At 41.2% G+C, this 22,038-nt stretch overlaps 1 protein-coding gene across 2 annotated transcripts in view; it reads left to right on the top strand.

Annotated features, from left to right (window-relative positions):
* The first annotated feature begins 7,918 nt into the window (after positions 1–7,918).
* The window catches only part of ITGA6 (integrin subunit alpha 6), a 41,592-nt gene continuing 27,472 nt past the window's right edge, over positions 7,919–22,038 (top strand). For both annotated transcript variants that reach the window (XM_038143569.1, XM_038143570.1), the window contains exon 1: positions 7,919–8,198. In XM_038143569.1, the coding sequence (XP_037999497.1) occupies positions 8,038–8,198 (161 nt within the window). In that variant the 5' untranslated portion in view covers positions 7,919–8,037. The remainder of the gene's footprint in view (positions 8,199–22,038) is intronic.

Here is a 22,038-nt window from a genome sequence, read left to right on the forward strand (position 1 = left end):
CAGAAAGGGAATTAGGAAATTCAGAAATAAGGAATTACAAATGGAATACCATATGAGCAGGGTGTATAATTATGCTACTGCTCTAAATCCATGTCTTTGCTTTATCTTGAATGTTTTGTGGTATTCTGACAATTCTGTCTCAAGAGGCATAATATAAAGGTACAAAGAATGCCCAAAGTGTTTAAAAACTGTTTAAAATTATATCCATTTGATATATGAATTGGACAATGAGACTTCTGTGTAAGAAGAGATTATTGAAATAGGATTTGACAGAAGTTTTTAAAATCACGAATAAGATGACTATAAAATATTAATTCACATCTGATCATATAACAATAGTGGAGCAGGGGAGTTTGAAGTAGAAAGTCCCTTTTCACACAATGCACAATTTATTTGCATATCTTGTTTCCTCTGTGCTGTAGAGGTCAATAATACAAGTATAAATACAAATTGGGTTATATAAATTAGAAACAGCAAGAGAAGGTCCACTGTATTACACACTGTGCAGAAGTGACCTTGCAAATTTTCAGGTTTAGATGGGCTATTTTTCCAAAAAGGCACAGGAGGAAGACAATTCAGAAACCAGCTCTGGCTGTGGCTTCTGCTGTAGCTTCCCTCTGTGATACTGGGGCACTCTGTTGCCCTTAAATTGATTGTCAGTCTTTTCCACTTGGAAATGGAGATTGTAGTAGTGCTGTATGTCACAGGGGAAGAATGCAACTGCTTTGAGATAGTATTTTATGCTCTGTGTGGAACACACATTGTTACTGTAGAATATCTGCATTTTATTTTATTAATGTTAAGAACAGTTCCATGGTAAAATGGGTTAGTGTGCCTTTATTTGCTGTCAATAAACAAATTATCATGCCTTGATCTACCTGCCAATTAGGTTGCTCAATTGCTTAGAAGTGGACCTTGATCCTTGGAGATGCTGACTGACTTTATAAGAGGCTGAGTAACAGGAACTGATGCAGTACTTCACTCTGTGTGATCAGAAATTCACAGCAGTTTACTTGCTTGTATGCTAGAAAACACAGTATTTGTCTGGTGTGTCCTAAAAATACACACCCACAAGTAAAGAAAGCCATACATATGTGTCATGCAGGAAATGATAGGAAAGGTACAGCCCTAGTGAAAACTGAGAGCATCTCTCCTGGACTGTATCATTTTACCTTCCTCACTTGTTTGTGTTCCCAGATGTGTGGAATGAGCTTGGATAGGTTTGGAGTGTTGTCTTTGAGATTTCTGGTGTGAAAGACGTGTAAACAAACAAGGCAGAGCACTCCCAGCACACCCACACAAGGACTGATGATTGCAGTTGAAAAAAAAAAAGTAGTTGTTATAATGCATATTTTAGAATAATTCCTTTTATCACATAAAATAAGACTGGGTTTATGTAAATGTGATTACTATATGAAAGTTCAAAACCTTTTAGAACTCCCAGAAAAAAAATTACCCAAGACAGAATTAAGTTAGAGAGTATGACCAATGAAGTGATGGTCTGAAAATAAACATTAGAGCAGTTACAGTGTACAGAAATGTGGAAATGTGTTTGTGCCATAAATCTCTTACCAACTCATAATGTTATTGAAATAATTGTTTAAAACTTAGTGCATTAAATTTTGATTGCCTACAAGGCACAAGTTATTTTACCTTCTCATACTAAGGTGCTCGAAATTTAGATATATAGAAAGATGGGGGGAAATAGTGAGAAAACCAAATACACAATGAATACAGAATTCAAAACTGCTTTTGAAATCTTTCCAATACTGTATAAAAATTTGCACTTTTCATAATTAATGAATGACCTTTCCTTCCTTGACCTAGATTTTAGTTGTTTGCAACAAATGAACAAAGGAAAAAAATCACTTGAAGTCAGCGAAGCCAGCGTGGCAGCTTCCATTAAACCCTTTGCCAAACTGATTAGATTTGCAGTTCACTCACTAAGCCTGCCTGGTTATGGGAGCATCATGCAATGAATATTTTCATTGAATAAAACTGGAATTGCAGAGGAACTAATTTTTTTTTGTCTGAATACATCTGTAGTGCTTGCTTAAACATGAAATTGTTTCTGATTAACTCATGCGTGAGCAGTCTTATTCTGAAAAAAATTCTTCCTGTTGAGCCTAATGTAGTTGTTTAATAATTAAACGGAAGCAGGTAATTGGAAAATACTGCATATGCAGACAATCCTCAATCTTTTTCCTTTGATAGCTATAAATGATTCAAGGTTGGATAAAAAAGGAGTATTTAAAAAAAATTCCTCCTTGGATAACAGATTGTCTTATTTTGTTGATTTTGATTTCTTAATTTGTTTGACTAAATGAGAAAGTTAAAGTATCTGATAGTTTTTTCATATAAAATAGTACAGGTAGATGGGCATGAGGGTAGAAGAATATTTTGTTTCTATAGAAGACTTATAAAACTCCAGAAATTAAAGGTTGCATTGCTTAGCAGGGAGCTTATGAGAACTGCAGTGTGTATCAGCCTCCACTTAACTGCTGTTCATATCCAGGCAAAGCAGGGAGAGAGAACGACTTGCTTTTCCTTCAGTCAGTAGCTCAGATCCTGAGTGGACTGGGCCTTTAAAGACTTCATTTAGAAATTTTTTGACAGCCTTTGCACAATTAACATTTTCATCATTATTAGTGAGTAAGTTAGCAAGTGAGACTTAATATAACAAAAGATTGAATTTACTCATTATCTATTAATTTAAAAGACTACGATTAATTAAAACAATAAATTCTCCAGAAAAGAAATAAACTGGTGGTGATCCAAAAGAACTAGAAAAAGATTCCTGTGATGCTCTAGTGTGTCTTGTCCAGTTTGTTTTTCAGAAATCAGGGTGTTAATCTAAAGAGAAAAGTGAATATGTTTGTTAGATTTATTTTTGTTTAAAAAAAAAGAAAAAAAAGGAAGACATATTTTCTATTAGCAAAGAAAAAGTAAAGGAAGTAGAGAAAGTATATTTCTGAGACTGCTAGCTTTAGATCTTAACCAGAGAAGCAGCCCTTGCTAGCTTTGTCTGCAGCTGTCACAAAACCATATTTAAACATGTCTTGACCACAGGTCCTGTAGAATCAGTGGCAGACACAGTTTGGCTGGCACATGCAAATGAGCTGGCTGTAGTACCAAAATGGTGGAATTTTTAAAGACAGTGGCTATAGAAAAAATTAAATCTATTAGAAAAAAAAAAAAGAAGTTGGATTTCTTTGCATGGTTCTTGTGAATCACTGGAAGCCTCTGTGCAATCTGAGGGAGCTTTACCTCCCCCATGGAAGCCAAACAGCCAGCTGGCTGGCCTCACAGCTCGGTCTGATCCAGGACCTGATGGGAGAACAGGTGTAACAAGTGTGGAAGTGACCAAGCAGCTGTTTCCACTGTTTGCTGCCAGAGGCGCTCGGGGTCTCAGCTGTGCTGTTACAATAAGCTAGATTGTGACCTAGAGATCAGAGGCCTTGAGTGACTGCAGTTCCTGACATTATGCCTTGCAGGTTCTGTCCCAGGGCCAGGTCCTGTCCAGCACCAGCACAGTTCTTGGAGGTAAGAACTTGGAGGTAAGTGCTATCAAGGTTGTGTGGAATTGTGTTCTGGGTAATGGCCAAAGACTCTTTAGTCAGGTCTCTGTGAGCTAGGAGAGTGAAAGTGTCCTGAACAATGACCCTTTCTGGCTCTTGATGGGGTTAAAATATGTCCTGTGAAAGTTTGTCTTGCTTTCAGAATTCCTAGGGAAAATCTCCAGGGAGATCCTGTGAATAACTTGCTTCAAGTAAGCCTTCTCTCTTCCCTCCCTGCCAACACCTACCCAAGAAATACCTTTATCTTTTAGATCTCCTCTGCTTCCTTATAAGCCATTGTTGGCTGCTTTGGTGCAAATTAGTTGGAAGCTGCACATTGAGGGAGAATTGGCTAGAACTACACAAAAGTTTGCATCTGATATCAGGTTATGTCTCTCTACACTGGTGAAAAGTTCTCCAAGAGAGGCAAGGTTTCATGTGCAGGACACATGGCAGATCATGGAAAGCATGAATGGTACAGATGGGTCTGGGATGCAGTCAGTGATACAAGTTTCAGCTGTGGTAATGTAAGAGCTTTGGGGATATAAATGTCTTTCAGAGAGAACCACAGAATGGGGATGCAAAGGTGCCTGTGATGTGAATAATGATGTTTTAGCTTCATCCTACCTTATAGTGGGGCAAATCTTACATAGTGGTATATGTTACTAGTGAATTAAAACACAGGCATACATTCAAAATCACTGCAATTTTATGCCTTAGTTATAAGTAATTTTGAAGGTGTATCTTTAATTCCTTCCATAGAAATCCAAACTATGCTTCTTGATTCCCATTTGTCACCAGTGTTTCTCTGATCTCTGCCCAGCTACGCTCATAAAGTGCCTCCATGTATGTTTACTTAGATGTTTACTCTCCAAACAGTTCTCGTCATTCTAAAACTACTTAAGGAATGTACCTGACAACTTGGGTGGAAAAACATTCTCTAGATGTAAAAGACTGAAAGAACTGCTGTATACACTGGTCTCAGTGTTCACCAAAATTCCAGGTCTGGACTGAAATATTTCTTTTGGCTCATATTTTAATTTTTTTTATTACTTTGTGTAATACTATGTCTACTAAGGTAAAATATTTTGACATTACAAGCAAGTAAAGGATGGCAGAATGTCATCTTGTTGTTTTAGACATCAAAGAGAAAAAACTAAGTTATAGGAACATAGTAACATCTTCATTTGGAACTGTAGTTTCAATAGAGCAACTAGTAAAAAAGCTGCATTTTTGTAACCTTTCTCAAAAGATAATAAAGAGACATTCCTCATCCAGTTATAAATGACATAAATACAATCAGTGTTATGTTTGTGTAAGTCAGAATACCAAGTGTGTAAATATAACTATTTTAATGCTCTGGATTTAGATTGTTTTAAGCAAAACATTTTGCTTACATAGTGTTGAGCAGTTTATTTCACTTACCATTCTAAGCCCCTTTATCTCCTGGGCTGCTGTTTGCTATTTCTGATGATTGTTAGGGAACCAAGAACAGCTATGAGGCTATACTGGCAAAGATGGTCTGATAACCTAGCTGCATAAAAATGCTGGTGTTTCTTGTAGCTGTTAAGATGCATCTGTTCAATAAATGTAAATAATTTTTCTAGAACATGCAGTTCTAGAAATGGTATGCATACTGTGTTCAGGAGAACAACCATTCAGGCTACTAACACTTAAACCCAGTTTGTATTTCTGAATTGAAACACTGTTTCTTTGGAACTTGTATAGTGAACCAAACCAAACCTTTTTGGTGGTATCAATTTTTTTTTCATCTGGAATTACATAAATTAAGAAATTACAAAATCAAGCAATTTTTTAAAAGGAAATAAGATGGGGATGTTTATATATTTTGTCTTCTCAGGACCATTTGATGTGCTGCATTAAAGCTGCACAGCTGAACATCCACAAATTGTGCATTTCTTTGTGTACTATATTGTTGATACAAAGGATAGAATTTCAGAAATGTAAAACATTGTGCCTTACCTTTCTTCTAGGGAAACCCTTAAAATGTCTTGCCAAGCTGTAGCTTCTGCATTCCACCTCTTTTATTTTCCAGAAATGAATGTTTTTTTTACTTTGTAATTAGCTACACGGTTGTATAGAGGAGGAAAGTACTGCTGGCAGTAATATGTGTGTCTATGCACTGAGGCTTGCTCATTGTGTAGACACAACATGCAAACATCTTGTAGCCCTTCAGCTGAGTATCAACATACCATTAATAAGCAGATAGCTTGAAAACTCAGCAAGAGCAGAGCGTTTGTTATAAAAAAGAGAAACTGCTTTGATCTGGCCATTGCATTTCTTAGAATCTCTGTTATTATGCATAACAGAGTGCTCATGTTTAATTGGCCATCATACCTAATCTTCATATGGTCCCCCTTTATACCAGGATTGTACAAAAGAGGAATTCCTGAAGTATGTGTTAGCTATAGATAACTTACAGCATGTTTGTTTTGGAGGAAGAGCAAAGGAAGGAAACTGACATATTTGTAAAACCTTTTTTTTTTTTTCCTCTCTCCTCATCTAGAGCAAATGAAAATAGTACGAAATGGTGAGAGATCATCCAAGGTAATTCTAAGCTGTTTGTGCGCAGTTTTGCTCCACCCTGTATACACTCTATTTTTGTTGTTCTTGCTGTGGTCCCTTGAGACAACAATTAATGTTACTGTGTCTTGGAATGCTTGTTACTGCATCTGGAGATGAGAAAATTCTGTCTCCCCTCAGCAATTTCTGTGGATATGAACAAACAGGTACAACATGCTCAGGCAGTGCTGGTTAGAGGGAGGGGGAGAAGTCAGATAAACCTAATGTGCCAGTATCATTCAGGAAGCTCTGGATGAAAGTACTTCTGTGACTTCTTGCAAGTTGTTAAGTACAAGCATTACTTCAAAAGTAACTATAGTTACTGAAAGAGTATTAGAGGCACGCAAGTTTTGATTGCCCCAAAAGGCAAACCACTAAGACTTCGGTACAGATGTCAACACTGTTTTAAAGGACTTGTTTTCAAATCTTTACTAATTACTGCGAAATACGTGGATTGTAGTGAAACAGCTTGTAATTAGTCTGAGACCCTTCCCTCTTACAGGTCCTTTAGTGAAACTAGGGTGGTATTTATGCCAGTATAGTTTTCTGCTGTGGCAGTGATTGAACACTGGATTAAGACTTTGAAGGAGCTGGGCATGGAGGAGCAAGCAGGGAAGGACTCTATTAGCAATAAATATCTGGGAGCCTAATTTAACAAAATGTTTTGTTTCCACATTAGAAACACATTTCTGGTGTGTTTTCTTCCCCTCTTTCCATCAAGGGTGTTTTGGACTTGAGCCAAAGACTTGTCTATACACAGAGCTATCCTAGAATAATTACTCTGGAAAAAGTAGTTTGAATTAACTTCATGGGAGCAGAGTATTGTTTCAGAAGGAGTTATTTGGAGTATCAACATATTTGAGTGCTCTGTCTCAACTGCTCTTTTCTCAGTTTCTCTGGAGTCTTAGCTTCTCTCAGTACCCTGGATATCAGTAGAAAAGAACAACCGAGTATTATTATGCTGCTTGGAATTTGTGAGGTTTTAAAAATTTGCATCTGCTTCCCTAATCCAGAGCACTAAACCAAGGTTCTGTTCAAAAATCAAAACCTCTTTCTTTCTCTGGAGTAGGTTAAATTGATAAGGAATGCGGCAAATAACCTTTTGGAGTTATGGGTGAAAGCATAAGAGAAAATAACCTGGGATCCAAACCCACATACTGTTTTTGAACAATTAAAAGGTAGGAGTAAGAAATTTTCAGATGTGTTCAGAGATAAGAAATGCTGGAGGAGGAAATTCAGGTAGTCTTCAGTCTCTGTTCTCATGTGGTCTGTGAATAGTCTGGAAAAGAGAGATACTTTTTTTTTCTTCTTCTCTTGCAGTGTTGTCTGGGGAATAGAGATTAAATACTGGGGTCATGCTGTCCATAGTTCTGTATCAACCTTAGCACACTTGGGCAATGTGTTATGCCCGTGGTCGGTACCCGGACCGACCTGATGCCGCTGAGCAGCAGCCAGACCGGTATCAGCCCCGAGGAGAACACGGTTTGATGTCTCAAACACATCCCGCCCCCGCCATGGGAGCTCTCTGCCCTTTTCCCCAACGGTGCGCGCGGGCCACGGCCCGGTCCTCACCTGCGGCCGCGACCCGCCCCTCGGTACGGCTTTATTTTGTGTCGCGAAGCGCAAAGACATTCGAGACCGGGGGCGCGGCAGGCGGTGAGCCCCCTGGGGGCCCCGGGAGGCTCTGGGCAACTCACGGGCGGGGCGACGCCCTCGGCTGCCCCTCCCAGGGGAAGGGGCCCAGCCCGGGGACATTTTGTGCCGTGCCGGGGGCCGGGCACCCACGGAGGGCGGGGCGGGGCGGGCCCGGCGCGGAGCCGGCGGGGCACAACGGGCGCGCTCGGCGCGGGGAGCGGCGACGGCGCTGGCGGCAGGTTCCCGTGCCGGGCGAGAGCAGATGGCGGCCCTGCTCGTCCTCTACCTGCCCCTCCTGCCGGGGCTGGCCGGCGCCTTCAACCTGGACACGGACAACGTGATCAGCTGGAGCGGGGAGACGGGCAGCCTCTTCGGCTTCTCCCTGGCCATGCACCGGCAGCTGCAGCCGCAGGAGAAACGGCTGTAAGTGCACCGCGCCCCGCCCAGCCCCGTCCCGGGCCGCCCGCGGGGACCCTCCTACCTTCCACCGCCGGGAAACTTCCCCTGGCGGCGGGCCGGGGTCGCCAGCCCTCGCGCGGTGTCCGGCCGGCGGCGGGAGCGGGGCCGGGCCGCCGCGGGGCCCTGGGAGGGATGGGGCAGCACCTGCCGCGGGGCGCTGCGGAGCCGGGGCAGCGCCGAGCGGCGGGGACGAGCGGCGGAGCGAGGGGCCGCCCCCGCGCCCCGGGGACCTGTGGGGAGCCGGAGCTCGAAAGGAGAAGCGAGCGACAGCCGCCGCTGGGAGCCCTTCCCGCCGCAGCGCTCTCCTAGCCGGCTGCACCGGCAGGCTGCAGCCCGGGGCAGCGGTGATCTGCGCCGCCGGAGCCTGCCCAGCCTCTCGGGTTTCTGCTCCCTGGGCATAGCCGGCCTCGGGTAACTCAGGGTCTGCTGTTCAAGACAGACCTTGTCCGGGAGTGCAGATTAGAGGTGATGCAAAGAAGTTAGGAAAAACAAGTCGGGGCTAGTGATATATGCATGAAACTTCTTTTGGGAAATTACGAGGGCAAAATAAGGCTCCTGTGTACATCTTCAGCATCCTTGCTGCTTTGTGTCCAAAGCGAAGCAGTGCTGGACCCCACCCTATCCAGTAGTGCTGGATGGAGCGTGAGCATAAAGTATTGTTGTTAAATAAATGCCCCCTCCTCAAATATTTAGTTTTAATTCAAGGCAAGATATGCTCATTATCCATAGAGAATTATCGGGAGGAGGAAGCTGGAGAGAAATAATATTCTTTGTAAAGTTAGGTGGTAAATTGAAAAATCCTGTGGGCTCATTTTGCTCACACTTGTATTCTTGTGTGATTTCATAAAGATTACAGTGTGTGGAGGAGTATAAATCGCATACACCCATGTTTCATCTTCCATCTAGCAGATAAAATGACCCATGGCATCCTGAGGAATGAAATGCAAATCTGCGAGCTCCTTTCCAGAGGCCTTTGTGTTAATTCTTGACAGGATTATGCTTGCATAGGTCTCATTTTAGTGCTACCAAGAAAGCAGTGCCTGAAGCTCGTTAGTCTCCTGTTGTATTGTCAGTCCTGGCAGAATGAGTGTGTAGGAATATGCAGACAGCCAATTACTGAGAAGAAAGAAGCAGCAGAAACACAAGGACAGTCACAGTATTCAAGCTGGTATGTACTATTTGGCTGAAATGCCTAAGAGATTATTGGCATGAAAGTTCAGTATTGTATGTCTAGTAAGTGCTTCCTCAGGCAATCCAATGTGGGGAAAGAGCAGAGCCAGATGCTATCTGCCTTGACATGGCTTTCTGAATCCAGGCTTTCATGAGAAGCAAGGGTCTCTATTAGAGATGAAACCAGACTAGACAAACTGCGTTTTATGGTGACATGCGCTTCTGAGTATGAGGTATCTTGGCCGTTTTTCAAATCCATGAGTTTTAGCATAAGGAATTGGAATGCTACCCTGGGTAGCTGCTGGGTAGTATGCTTGGAATGAAACCTTTTATGTCAAACAGGCATGTTGTAGTCACTTTGAATATCATTTTTGTGTCTGTAGGAGTAGTAGTGTGTGGCTTTAAGAGAACAAGACATTAAATATGTTGAACTCTTCGGTGCTGAGCTGTGTTTAGTTTACTTTGTGTGAGTTCTGTCTTCTGAAGCAGGAAGTTAGGTGGGGAGTCTTGAAGAAAAGTGTTCCATGTTAGGCTGCATTTTTATATCAGATAAAAATGAGCTAAGTTGAGCTAATACCAAAGGATTTGTGTGGCCTTTTCCATGGAAACCTCATGCAATTTCTAAATTGATTGATTCTTCATAGGTGGAACAAATGGTATCTGCTGTCTGGATACTCGGGGAAGGTAGAAGGTTATGGGAACAGAGGTCATACTGAGGTCTGCAGCTGAGAAACAATTATGTCTAATGCCTTCATGCTGTCTGTTACCTGTTACAGCAGGACTCGGGTGCAATACTTCTGCATTCCCAGATGCATTTTGGTCTGTCTCACCTCTGCTGCAAAAGTGGATTTATGTACAGCTATCTCTTAGTCAGACAGAAGTATTTATTTTACCCTTTCTTTTTGAATGGATGCTAATTTTAAAACTCAGTTACATTTAGAGTGTGAACACTTGTTAAGTAGTTGCCAAAAATACAAAAACTCCTGATTCATACTGAAGCGTAATTAAAAGTGGTACTTGGAATCTCATCTGGCAGGGACCCTTATTTCAAGAAAACCTGTCAGCTTGAGCACCCTTCTACCCCTCCAGTTTTACAAAATTAGAAACAAGTTGTCATAGACATGTGCAAGATTAGTCCACCTTTGGCAAAACAAGAAAACGAGAGAAGGTAAAATACATGAAGTGTATTCAAGGGCTGATGGCTTGGAGCAAGGCTTGGTAAAACAAATGAAATTATATGTAATTTCTCTCTTATCTCACTTAAGCATTTGTTAAGTGAAATGGTTCCCTCTTCCTCACACGGGATTGTTCAGTGTTAATCATTACTATAATCCTCTGTAAAGATGAGGGTGGAGAATGTCTCGGAAGTGTGACAAATAAAGGTACAGCTGAAATAACCTTTCATTAAACATGGTATTTGCTTTTGACCATCTTTTTTTCTTAGTCACAGAACACTGTGGATTTTATATTAGCTTTGAATGGCAAATTAATTTATTAGTGTTAGCTACAAATGCCATGTTTGCTAATGAATTACATAACTTTCAGCATAATGAACAGGTGACTGTTCAGTTGCTTTGACGTTAGTTGTAAATGGTACTGAGTATGAAGCTATGGACAAGTAACAAGATTTTGGTTTTGAGTATCTTCAGGTTAGAAGAGTTGGAAGGTTTGTTAGATGGAGAGGAGAAAAGCTTTAGTTTATGGTGACTGAAAGTGGACTGCTAATGGTATGTGGGTGTGAAAGAAAGCTGAATGCAAACTTTATGTGCATTGAGGAACGTTAATGTTGGAGGTACCAAGGCAATCTCCCTGGATTTTTGTGTTTGGTTCTGGTTCATTGTCAAGCACAGTGAATCAGGCAGCAGAAAAGGCTGATGGAGCTCTTAAAGGAGCTGGGCTTATTGCCCTGTGTGAGTTTGTTCTGTTTTTAATCTATGGTGTGAGGGAGTTGTGGTTCTGCAGGGGAGTGGTGGCACAACAGCAGCACATTTCATCTGCAGACTGGAAGAAGGTTTGTAACTTAGAGGGGTCCGAGACTGGGGGCATAGCTATAGGAGAAACATGGTTAAAATCTTAGTGGTCCTGTGATGAAAATGTGTGTCTAGCATCTCTAGATGGGAATTACACTGATTATGCATTTCTTAGCTACTATATGTTATAAATATATTACTGTTAAAATAAAAATGTAATTACTAGCCTCTCACTGTATATGTAGTGCATGTAGTCACATATCTGTAATTTTATAGACTATATAGAGATATGGTCTGTATGTATGCATACTCCATGTAAGATGTCCAGCAAGTCCATTCTAGTTTGGTTGGAAGAGACCCTTAAGGTCAGTCCAAGTGTAAACCTAACACCTGTTAGCCAGTTTTTATTTGTGGTTTAGGCTGATAGAATCACAAATTATCCTGCCTTGCAAGGGACCCACAAAGATCTACTTGCAAGTAATTCTGATATCATTTTCAGTAGAAGTATGGAGCTGAATTCAGGTAGGCTTCTTGTTATTGTGTAAGGCAAAAAGGGGAAGATACTGTAGTTACTAACATTCAGGATTCTCCCATCAGCTGGAAAGCTGTATTGAAAGCTGTGGATAGGCACTTTATGTTAAGACTGCACTGGCCATTCCTGGCCATAAAATCCTAAAAACTGCAGTGTCTTACTGAAAATTTTACTTGTCACAGGTTTTGCTGACACTGCACGTCTCTGCTGTGAGCTTTTATATCAATACATAACAAAGTTGCCTTAGGTCAGCAGGTCTGCTGGCATTGCTGTACTGCTGCAGTGCATCCTCCATGGCATTTAGCCAGTACTTCTGTGTTCTCTGGAGGCTTGGGCTCAGAGACCCTTTGCTCCAGCAACAAACAGCTGGATGACGCTGGTCTGCAGTGGAAGATGACAATTTCTGCTTGCAGAGGTGGTGTAGTGTAATTCAGACTTTGGGTGAACTGAATTTAAAACAATGCATGTTTACACCTTCAGGTTTAAAAGCTGTAATAGTGATGGTCATTAGTTAGTGCTTCTGTCAATTAAAAAAGAAAGGATTTATAACAAATTTTCTTAGGCTGTGATTTTACTGTGTCACCGCTCCTTGTATTTTCTTGAGTGTCTCTGTGATTTTGTCTATGGAAACTATTATTGGAGAACCTGCTTAGTATGCTTATTTGCTTTCTTAGTGATACTAGAGGAGTTTGTGTTCAAGATGGATGTCCTGTGGCAAAGGTCAGGATCAAATGAAGTTGGGAAGAAGGAGTAGTTGAAGAGTTTTCTTGTCGTGGTAAGGGACAGATTTTCAAGAAAGATCCATTGTGATAATATCATGGGTGAAAGAAGTGAGGCAAATTTATGTTGCATAAGGGGTGTGTAGTTGTTACAGGAGGAGCAAACTGCAGAAAGCTGGCTTTTTTTTCCCCAGTACTGATTTTGAATTATGTTCTTGGTTATCCGTGGCAGAAGCCAGACAGGTAGGTTGGCTCCTCATAAATGTTTTTTTCATAAGGTCTAACAAACAAAGAAGAATGAATACTGATCTAATTTGTTGCTGTATGATTTCTCCACCAAATAAATGAAATTAGCATATTGGGTTGCCTGGCATGTTACAGCAGGAAGTTGCTCATCAGTCAACATGGGCCATTCTTTTTTTTCTCTGTTAAATTCCACCTGCATGTGCCAGAGCAACTGTAAGTTTTGTAGGAATGCATTCTGGTAAATTCTCACTGGAGATAGCACATTTATTTTGAAAGAACTGCATTCAAAATCAGCTATTATTTAATTGTTTCAGAACCAATCCGGGTCTAGATGAGTCATTCTGGCCATAACTGTAAAAATGCAACATTTTCAGGGCATATTCTGTGGAAAGGACAAGACTGAGATAAGGCTATTGGGCAAATGTCAGTTTAAGAGCAAGTAGTAAAAATCCATATTATTGAATGAGCAGATGGTGGTCTGTACTGCGAAACATGAGCTGGAAAATGAACACCTTATTGTGGTATTTAGCAAGGGTAGGTAACAGCACAGGAATATCTGATGGAAGAACTATGCAGAATAGTCTGGAAAACATTGAATAATTCCTTCATTAGCACTAAATATTTTTGATTGCAATATACATAAGCAAGTTACTGCTTTGAAAGTAATGGGAGAAGAATGTAGCTTAGAAAGCAAACATGAACATGGAAAAAAATACTTCAATTTTAAGGGAATCATTCTGTGTGTTAAAAATAAATGAACTGTGCCATAGATAAAGCTCCTTTTGCAGCTCTAGCATCAAACGTATTGTATTCTTGTTAAAGTGCACTTCCCTTGGGTTTAACATATCATATCACATTTTCTAAGATTATTTTGAGAATTCCACAGCAGTTACTTTGGAAAAGTGCAGTTATGTTGGTTTAGCTTAAAGAACAGGCTGTGTGTATTCTGCTGTGAAGTACCTGAGACAGACTTTTATACCAAAATAACACTGAAAGGCAAAAGGTGCTGCTTCTTGCATTGTGATTTTTGGTACATTTACTAGTATGCATTGATCATTTTTCCTGCAGCAGTGGCTGTTTTTCTTGTTTCCTCTTACAGAACTGCATCTAAAATATGTAATTTCCTAATGTAGATTTCCTTCAAGGAGTTGAGCTAATGTGTGTGAGGGGGATTAGATTGTGTTAGGAAGGGAGAAGGTCTGCTGAATCAAGGGGAAAAGAGGGGTTTATGGGATGGGCCCTGTCAATAAAAATGTACTGTAGTCCCTCCAGGGTAACATGGAGAGGTCCTGCACTGGATTTCACTGCCAGCTAGCAAGTTTCTAGGCTACTTTTAAGCTGTATTTCTTGCATTTGTTTTCTGTTTTCAAGGTGTTTGGAGATCATCTAAGAAATAGAGAACAGCAGATAAGAATGATCAGCATTGTTGAGTTTGCTGATAGCTAGTGTCCATAGGGATGGCAGAATTTTCTTAGACTGAATGTTACTTCCTTTTTAGTGAAGATGACATTTTTTTGGAAATGGAGCTGTATGTGCTTAGTCTGCACGTTTCGTCTGTCCTTGTCACCTTCCTCAAAAGTAGGTCTATGAAATATATCTTTAAAAAACAAAGAACTGCAAATATGCTTGAGACAACTCACTCCTGTATTGCCTGGGGTTGTTTGCTCAGCAGCACATGCCTGGGTCAAAGGTCTGAAGGAAATGCATGTTTATCCTGGAAGTGGTCAAAAGTGGTAACCAGCTGTTGCAGATAGCACAAGCACCATCATCATGTAAAGTTGAATTTTGTGTCCTTTACTTACTGCTCTTTTCAAAACAGTACTCTGCTAAGGGAATGATAAAGATTTGTTATCCTTGCACTCTGTCGTCAGTGCAGCTGAAGCTGCATATTGGTTTAGTCTGCTGGCTCTTAGATGTTAGTGATGTCTAGCAGAGTGTGTGAAAAGCCATTTTAATTATCCATGTTTGTGTAGTGTGAAAAACCCTCAAGTGAAAACCATGTTTTCTTGGCCAAAGATGCTAAAATAATTTTGGTATATTGTTTTCTTATACAGCCAACTCCTGTAGCTCCTACTACAAATGTGGTGTAATTTTGGAAGTCCCTGTAATCTTTTTATTCACTCAATTTATTTTTCTGCTCGAGAAATGTTTGATAATTATGTGTTGTGGTCCCTGAATATTGCTGAAGATGTAAGTTTCTTCTCTTCCCAGCCAAGCTGTGTTCCTGCATATAGTGGAAGAAAACTTCTGTTGTCAGATCAGATGTAGTCCTAGAAATAGCTGCAATACTGTTTGTACAACTTGCAGTTTACAGGAACAGAGGGTGTTAAAAATACCTGAAAAAAAACTAATTCAAGATTCTGCTCAAGTGAGAATGTAGGGAGTGGCAAAAAAAAGAAAAAAAATGTATGAGGGGATGCGTGTAAAATTAGGTATATGTGTATGTGGAGGAGTGGCAATATATAGAGTAAGAGAATGCAGTGGGTTGCTTGGCATAGCCTCAAACATAAGTTTTTTTGCAAAAAATCTTGTTCTTAAGTTTTAAAGGTGGTTGAAAGTCTCAGGTTGAACATTCCTATTCATAGTAAAATATAATGGTTTCTTCTTGCACACATGTGTATAAAGAGCAGTTTCTTGTGAATGTATCATTTAGTTGTGTTGATCTGTTTGATCAGTGCATGGAATTTAAAGAAAAGGGCTCTTTGAGCATCCCAGCTCATGCACAGGCATTTCTATGACCTGTTTCTCCTAAGAAAATACCTTATGGGAGTGATGTTCTTTCAAGCGACTTGAGTGCCTGTGTTTTCAGTTAATTTGAAGGCGTGGTGGGGGCAAAATTTGTCATGTACCCAGTGACACATCTGCTTTTGTCATTAAGGCTTGAAGAAAAGTCTTACTCAGACTGTGGATTATGGGCATTTAGCCCAGGGCTATGATTGCTTTAAGAGGGAAGGAATACTTAGAACTGTGCTTTAGCATGCAAGTGCCTTCGGGCTGTTGAAGTGTGTGTTTGATGGCTGTTCATGTACTCATTCTCTGAAGCTCTTCCTAAGGGTTACGCATCTGGAAGGTGCATGCTTTTTCTGCACAGGCAGAGAGAGTTCTTTAGCCCGCTCCCACAGGGTACTCCTCTGTAGCCCACAGGCTTATGTTGGCAGCTGGGCAGGGCACAGCTCAGCTCAGGGCTGCCAGTGTTGGTCTGGTGTGGGTGAGCTTCCTTCTCCCTGGGGTGCTGCTTGGTATGTTTTAACTAAATGTGATGAACTTTTGTTCAGACCTTGAATCGGGCAGAATTTATGTGGTTGTGTGTCTAGGGTAGGAGGTTTCTACCTGTCTTGGTATTCTCTCTACAATTCAGAGGGAGATGGTGGTAAGTCTGGAAAAGGAGGAGCAGAGGGGAATCTCATAAATAAGATGTATGAGTGCAGGAACTATGGCTTAGGTTAGCATGGGGAGCAGTTGCTCTTCAAATTCTGCAGGGCTGTATTAGTTGCTGTAGTGTGCTATATTGCCCATTGATTCTACAGTAAAATGTCCATCCCTCTTGCTGTCTTCTTTCATGCCTTTTATTAGTTTAATTATGGTGATAAATGAAACTGATGCACTTCATTCTGTGAAGGAAATAGAGGAATGACATTTCAACCCAAATATTTGTTTTGTGCTGAATTAGAACTACTATAATTTTTTTAAAATGGCTTTTGGCACTTTGAATGAACACTATATGCCTGTTAAGGTTGTTACCTCCCAAACAAGTAGTGCCTTCAAATGCTGACTGGGTGCACTGCTTTCAGATTCCCTCTCCCACCCCCCCCCAAAAAAAGTAAGCGAGCAACTGTTTCCATATTTTTATTGCTTTCTTGTTTGTTTTCTAAAACCTGTACATCATATATGATGTGATACTTCTTTAATTTTTCATGAACTTTTTGTACAGATGCCACGTATCATGGGGATACAAAGACAAGTCCTGCAAATGTGAAGAAGTTCAAATGAATTCTGGGGTTTTCTCTGGCATGAATGGCGAGCAGCCCAAGTGCAGGAGACAGTAATTCCTAATTTCTGTTATGCACTTGTTTACTTAAGCCTGCAGAGTGAGCCATGTGCACAAGACACTGATCCCAGCACAGACTCGCTACAGCAGCTGCTTCTGCAGGGCCCGTTCTGCCGCGGAGCGCTGGGCGAGGCGATGGCCGGGTGGGCTGCTGGCAGCAGAGCAGGACTGCGGTGCTGGGACAGCGGGTGGGACACTGCACTCTCCCTGTGCTTGTAGGTAGCTGGGGACTGCTGGGTCACCCTGGCTGCTTTGCTGCAGCTGTTCTTGCTTGTCCAGCTGCTGTGGGGACCTGCAGCTTAGTGCATCTGCAGTGGAGAGTAGCTGGGTTGTGCCCAGCTGGCTGTGCTGGGACTCCCGTAGTTCAGTCCTTCCAGTGCAGACAAGGTGACTGTGGGCAGGGGCTGAGTAGAAGTGCCAGGACTGAGGCTTCCAGGTTAGTTTCTTGAAATGGTGCGCTTGTCGCTTTTGAGTTAAACTGCATGTTGTTTTAAGAGGATTTCATGCAGTACCAGGCACTGCCATGTTAGAAAACCTGAGTGAAAATTCCTTTAATGTTATTTCTTCTGTAGGTTTATCATGAATTAATTATAAAACTGTCTGATACATATTTTACAGTACCAATTCGTAGTCAGGTCTGTTCCTGGCACGAGTGCTTTTCCTTTTAAATCTGAAAAATGTATAGATTGTAAGGGAGAAATTAAACCTGTAAGTAGTATACAATTTGCACTTGCTATTTGACAGTGTGAAATCTATGATCTGTTGAAATCTGTATCTTTTGATTAAAGCCAGAGAATGGTGTCTGAAATGGAAAAATGGATTTTGAAACACAAACTTGGGGCAGACTGTACCATTTCTTCTAAAAAAATGTTTTGTACCAATGGAAATGAGATCTGCAAAACCTGTTTCAAATCCAGACAGGCTAGGCTCTGGACTGTGATGGGAAAGTGTTTATTTTTCCATGTGACTTTCAGAAAGTCAATAATAAGTGGCCTTTCCAGAACAACAGGTATCTTTGTAGTTCCAGTTTTACTTTGCAGTAGCTTGCCCTAGTCCTTGTGCGGCTTTTGGCTGCTTCTTCTAGCTTCTATCATAATCTGTTTCCTAAAAAAGGCTGAAGAAATAAAATGAAAATTGCAATCCTTCAAGTGCCAAGCCTCCAGGCAACAGAGATTAATGATGTACTTGGCCACAGCTTTGCGCTGTTAGTTCCAAAATGTAGCTGTGGAGTAGCAGATCAGGAGAATATTCAGTCACTTAAAATAGCTGTTAATAACATTCTGACCATGATGGGTGTCTCTGTGAAAGGCATCACAGATAAGCTCCCTGCTGACACAGTTACTGGTTGTATTTTGCTGGGGAGGGTTTTTTTTGGAGGAGCCCATGGTTCAGTTCCAGTTCCCATTAGCAGCCCGAGTGTGGGAAGGGACAGTCTCTCTGTGCTAATTAGTCTGTGGTGCTCTTGTCCTGTGACTTGTTTCTGTTGTGGAATGGCAAATCCAAGCATGAAGCAGGGCTGGGGCCACCAATATTCACACACAGTGTCTGTCCCACTGACCAACTTCAGTTATGTTGAAATATTGTGGTGGTTAAATGCATCTGTCTTCTGTGTTTGTTAATTTTAAGAACAGGTAAGACCAAATCTTCCAGAGGAGTGAAAATACAGCTCAGGCTGAGGGCTGTAGATGCCCACATTGTGATCAGGGGTCTCTGCCTGGAGGTTTTAAACATTTGATAGATGACTTGTGACTGGTGATTTTGTAGTAAAATTTAAACTGAGTTAGAGCTAGTGGCTCTATTTTCTTCATTTTGCTTAATCTAGTGAAACTCTTTCCCAAGAGGGCACTGGAATGGGAGAGAGAAAGGATGTAGGAGTCTAACTGTCCAGTCAAGGGTGAGCCATTTCATGGCATTTAGCTTTGTCAGTTTCCAAATTTGCTTCCCTTGTGGAGTCTTTCTGAAAACATAATGAAGTGCAAAGTCTGCAGTGGCAGCACTGTTGCCTGAGAACAGCAATATTCAATTTGAAACTTGTGCTCAGTGGAGCCTGCAAAATTGGAAATTACTTAGACCAGTGACTGCTTTATTTCACCTATTCGTGGAAGTGGTTAATGGTTTCTTACCCAGGAAACACTTTTCTTGATTTCTACTCCAGTCTGTTAAGGCTCAGAGCAGGCACTACAGATGTGTTTGCCTTTACTTTTAAAGAAAGGCTGGCAAAGATGTGGTGCCTTGTTTGGGTAGAAGGATACCATGGAAAAGGAAAGAATTTAAGGAATGAAGAAAACTTTGGGAGACAGCAGAGTATCTGAGTTCAGTGCAGACTGTGGTATTTTTTGTATTTGTTTAAATCACAATGTAATTTACTCAGTGGAAGCCTCTTACTTTGATGAACAGGATATTTACTCTAAAAATCATTGAAGATCATTTTCCTTTTACATGACTTAGTTTGAAAGTTTTTTCCAAAATAGAACCGTAATGAATTGGTTATAACTTTTCTTCTCTGAAATATCTTGCGAAAATCATATGTTAGCCTTGGACAGTTCCAGGCTGTAAGTGAAGAAAAGAATTTCGCTGTGAAGTGAGGGAATACTTCCAGGAGGTTGGACGGTTTCTGGATTTCTTTTGATATGGTTTTTGCATCTTAACTTTGACTTTCCTTTTGGAAGCGACCAAGATAGTTTCGTGAGCGGTATTGGAGGGAGTTCAGATAGCTGTGAGCAGAAACCACTCCCAGTTCTCACTGTTGTTTTTATTAGCTGAGAAGGAGCCACAGCTACCTACTAAACATTTCAAGAATTACCAATTAAAGCAGGCAGGGTTTTAAAATCGGCACCCTACTGCTTAATATTCTGTAGTATGTGTTGAAATGGAAAGCTTGTGTATTTTACTTTGGATTTTAATGACTCTTTTGAGCCATATCTGATTAAATAAAGTTATACCCTTCTTCTCAGTGTTCACCTAACTGTTCTTGCTGCATACTGGTTGTTAAAAGCATAAAGTAGTGAAGAAAATGCAAAGCTCAATATGCCATGGTGCCTCTAGGTGCAAGTGGGAAGTAGGCTGGACAGCTTGTGGTTTGTGTTGCTGTGGCACTGGGGTGGGAATGCCAGGTGAGGCGTTGGCCACGTGGTCTCGTTCTTCTGCCTGATACCCAGAAATGTTTTGTGCTAACCAGGTACGCTTCCTACCACGAGATATTCTGCAAATATGCCCACAAAAAACGGAAGATTTGGCTGCAGTCCCACCCACAGCACTTAGCGTGGTGACAGTGAATAAGATATAAAAGTACCCCGCTTCTGCATCCAGCGGGGGAGGAGAATTTGAGCGAAATTGCAGGGACAGATGGACAGGTCTGTTGTCCTCCTCACCCCTCCCAGTAGGGACACTGTTTGGTAAGCCTTGTGTCCTCAGCTGTGCTGAGTGTTGAGCTGGGATATTAAGCTTGTGATTGCAATGGCACTGTTAGTGCTGTATGTAGCTACTCTGCAGTTAATGCATTCTCACCCTCAGTCAAGAGGAACATTGTATGTTGCATTCCATAAATCACGCTGTTCCAGAATCTGACTGCTTCTTCTAAATGCAGCTGGACCTACAGTTCATAGACTGTTTGTGCATCTAGAGTTGGACCTGTAGTTACATTTTTGCAACATTGGTCAATAGCAGTTGACAGACTGAGGCCTGGTGCCTACCTGAATGTGGGCACTGAGTTCTCACCTTCTTCTGCTTCTTGGAGATATGTGGCTTTATGAAGCATGTTTTCTACACACACTTTATCTAAAGGTCTGCTTCAGATGCAGATAAAGACAGTAAGATGCCTTGATACCTTCTCTGAGACTTGAGTAGTACTTGGCATAAGTGGTGAAATGGAGCTTTTCTCGCCTCAGCTGTTGTGTCCGGGTGTAATGTAACACCGCAGGGAGGCAGGGTGGGTGTAGCTGTGCCGAAGGCTTCCATGGAGGAACGCTGTGCTCTGCTGGTCCCTGTACTGAGAGCACGGGCCGGCTCTCCCGGTTGTGTTGCAGCTGCCCTCGCACACGCAGGTACAGCCGGGGTCACTGGTGCCTGTGCTGGGCAGGCAGCACCCACCTGAGCCTGTGTCTCAGTAAGGGCAGGTGGTTAAAACATTATACACCAATCCTGGAGCTCTAATCTTAGGGAATTATCTGACATTTGGCTATGAATCTGGGGCTGTAAGGGAGTAAATCTGTTCCTGTAAGTCAGCAGATGCTCATAATTGGCAGTGGGGCTTCAGTTATTATCACGTATCTTCAAGAAGTAATTAAGAGAAATCAGTAATTAAAATAATTCTAATCGATAGAGCAACTGGACTGATTAATTTGGTTAAAAATCAGAATTTCACTTTTTAATTATAACTACAGCTAAAAAGCACTGTAGTTTTGTGCCAAGGTATGAGAGAATTCAGATTTCCCCCCCCCCCAACACTGTCACTTGATAGATGCTTATTTTAAATTAAATTATATTAATGGTTTATTATGTTACATTTCTGTAGATTAACACCTGGGCAGTCTGACTGGCCCAGGGAAAACCCAGTTAGGTTATAGTATGTATTGAAGCAAGATGTGTGGAGAAAATCAGGATTCAAGTTAAGAGTTAGAATATTCTGTTTCTGTAATTTACATGAGGAATAGCAATTGTCTGCTTTTCTGTGATGTTATACTCAAGGTAAACATTAGATACTAAGTCATCATAACTCAAATAATAAAAAGCTAAGTCTCTGACAGGAACTGATGCTCAGAGATGTTTATGTTCAGTATACTGTATGGCTAAGCTTCTGTTTTCTGTAGAGTAACAAGGCAAACCTACCATGGGGATAGAAAAATCAGTAAAATTGTCTGCATGTTGGAGTGTCTTGGGTTTTCATCTCCCACTCTGCATTCTTGACATTGGGGTGTTATTTTGTTATCTGAATATGCACTCTGGAACATGATTTTGGACATTCAAACCTAGTTGAAAGTAGTTACAGTAGACCATGTCCACAGACCTTCAGGGAGAAGTCCCAGTGAATAAAATGAATCATACTGTGAGCATGAGTGAAGAGAAATTAAGAATTTTTTTTTGTCACTGTTCATTTGCAGAGGAAAAGTTCCTAGGTTTT

Source organism: Motacilla alba, chromosome 7 (genome assembly GCF_015832195.1).
Source record: "Motacilla alba alba isolate MOTALB_02 chromosome 7, Motacilla_alba_V1.0_pri, whole genome shotgun sequence".
NCBI lineage: Eukaryota > Metazoa > Chordata > Aves > Passeriformes > Motacillidae > Motacilla > Motacilla alba.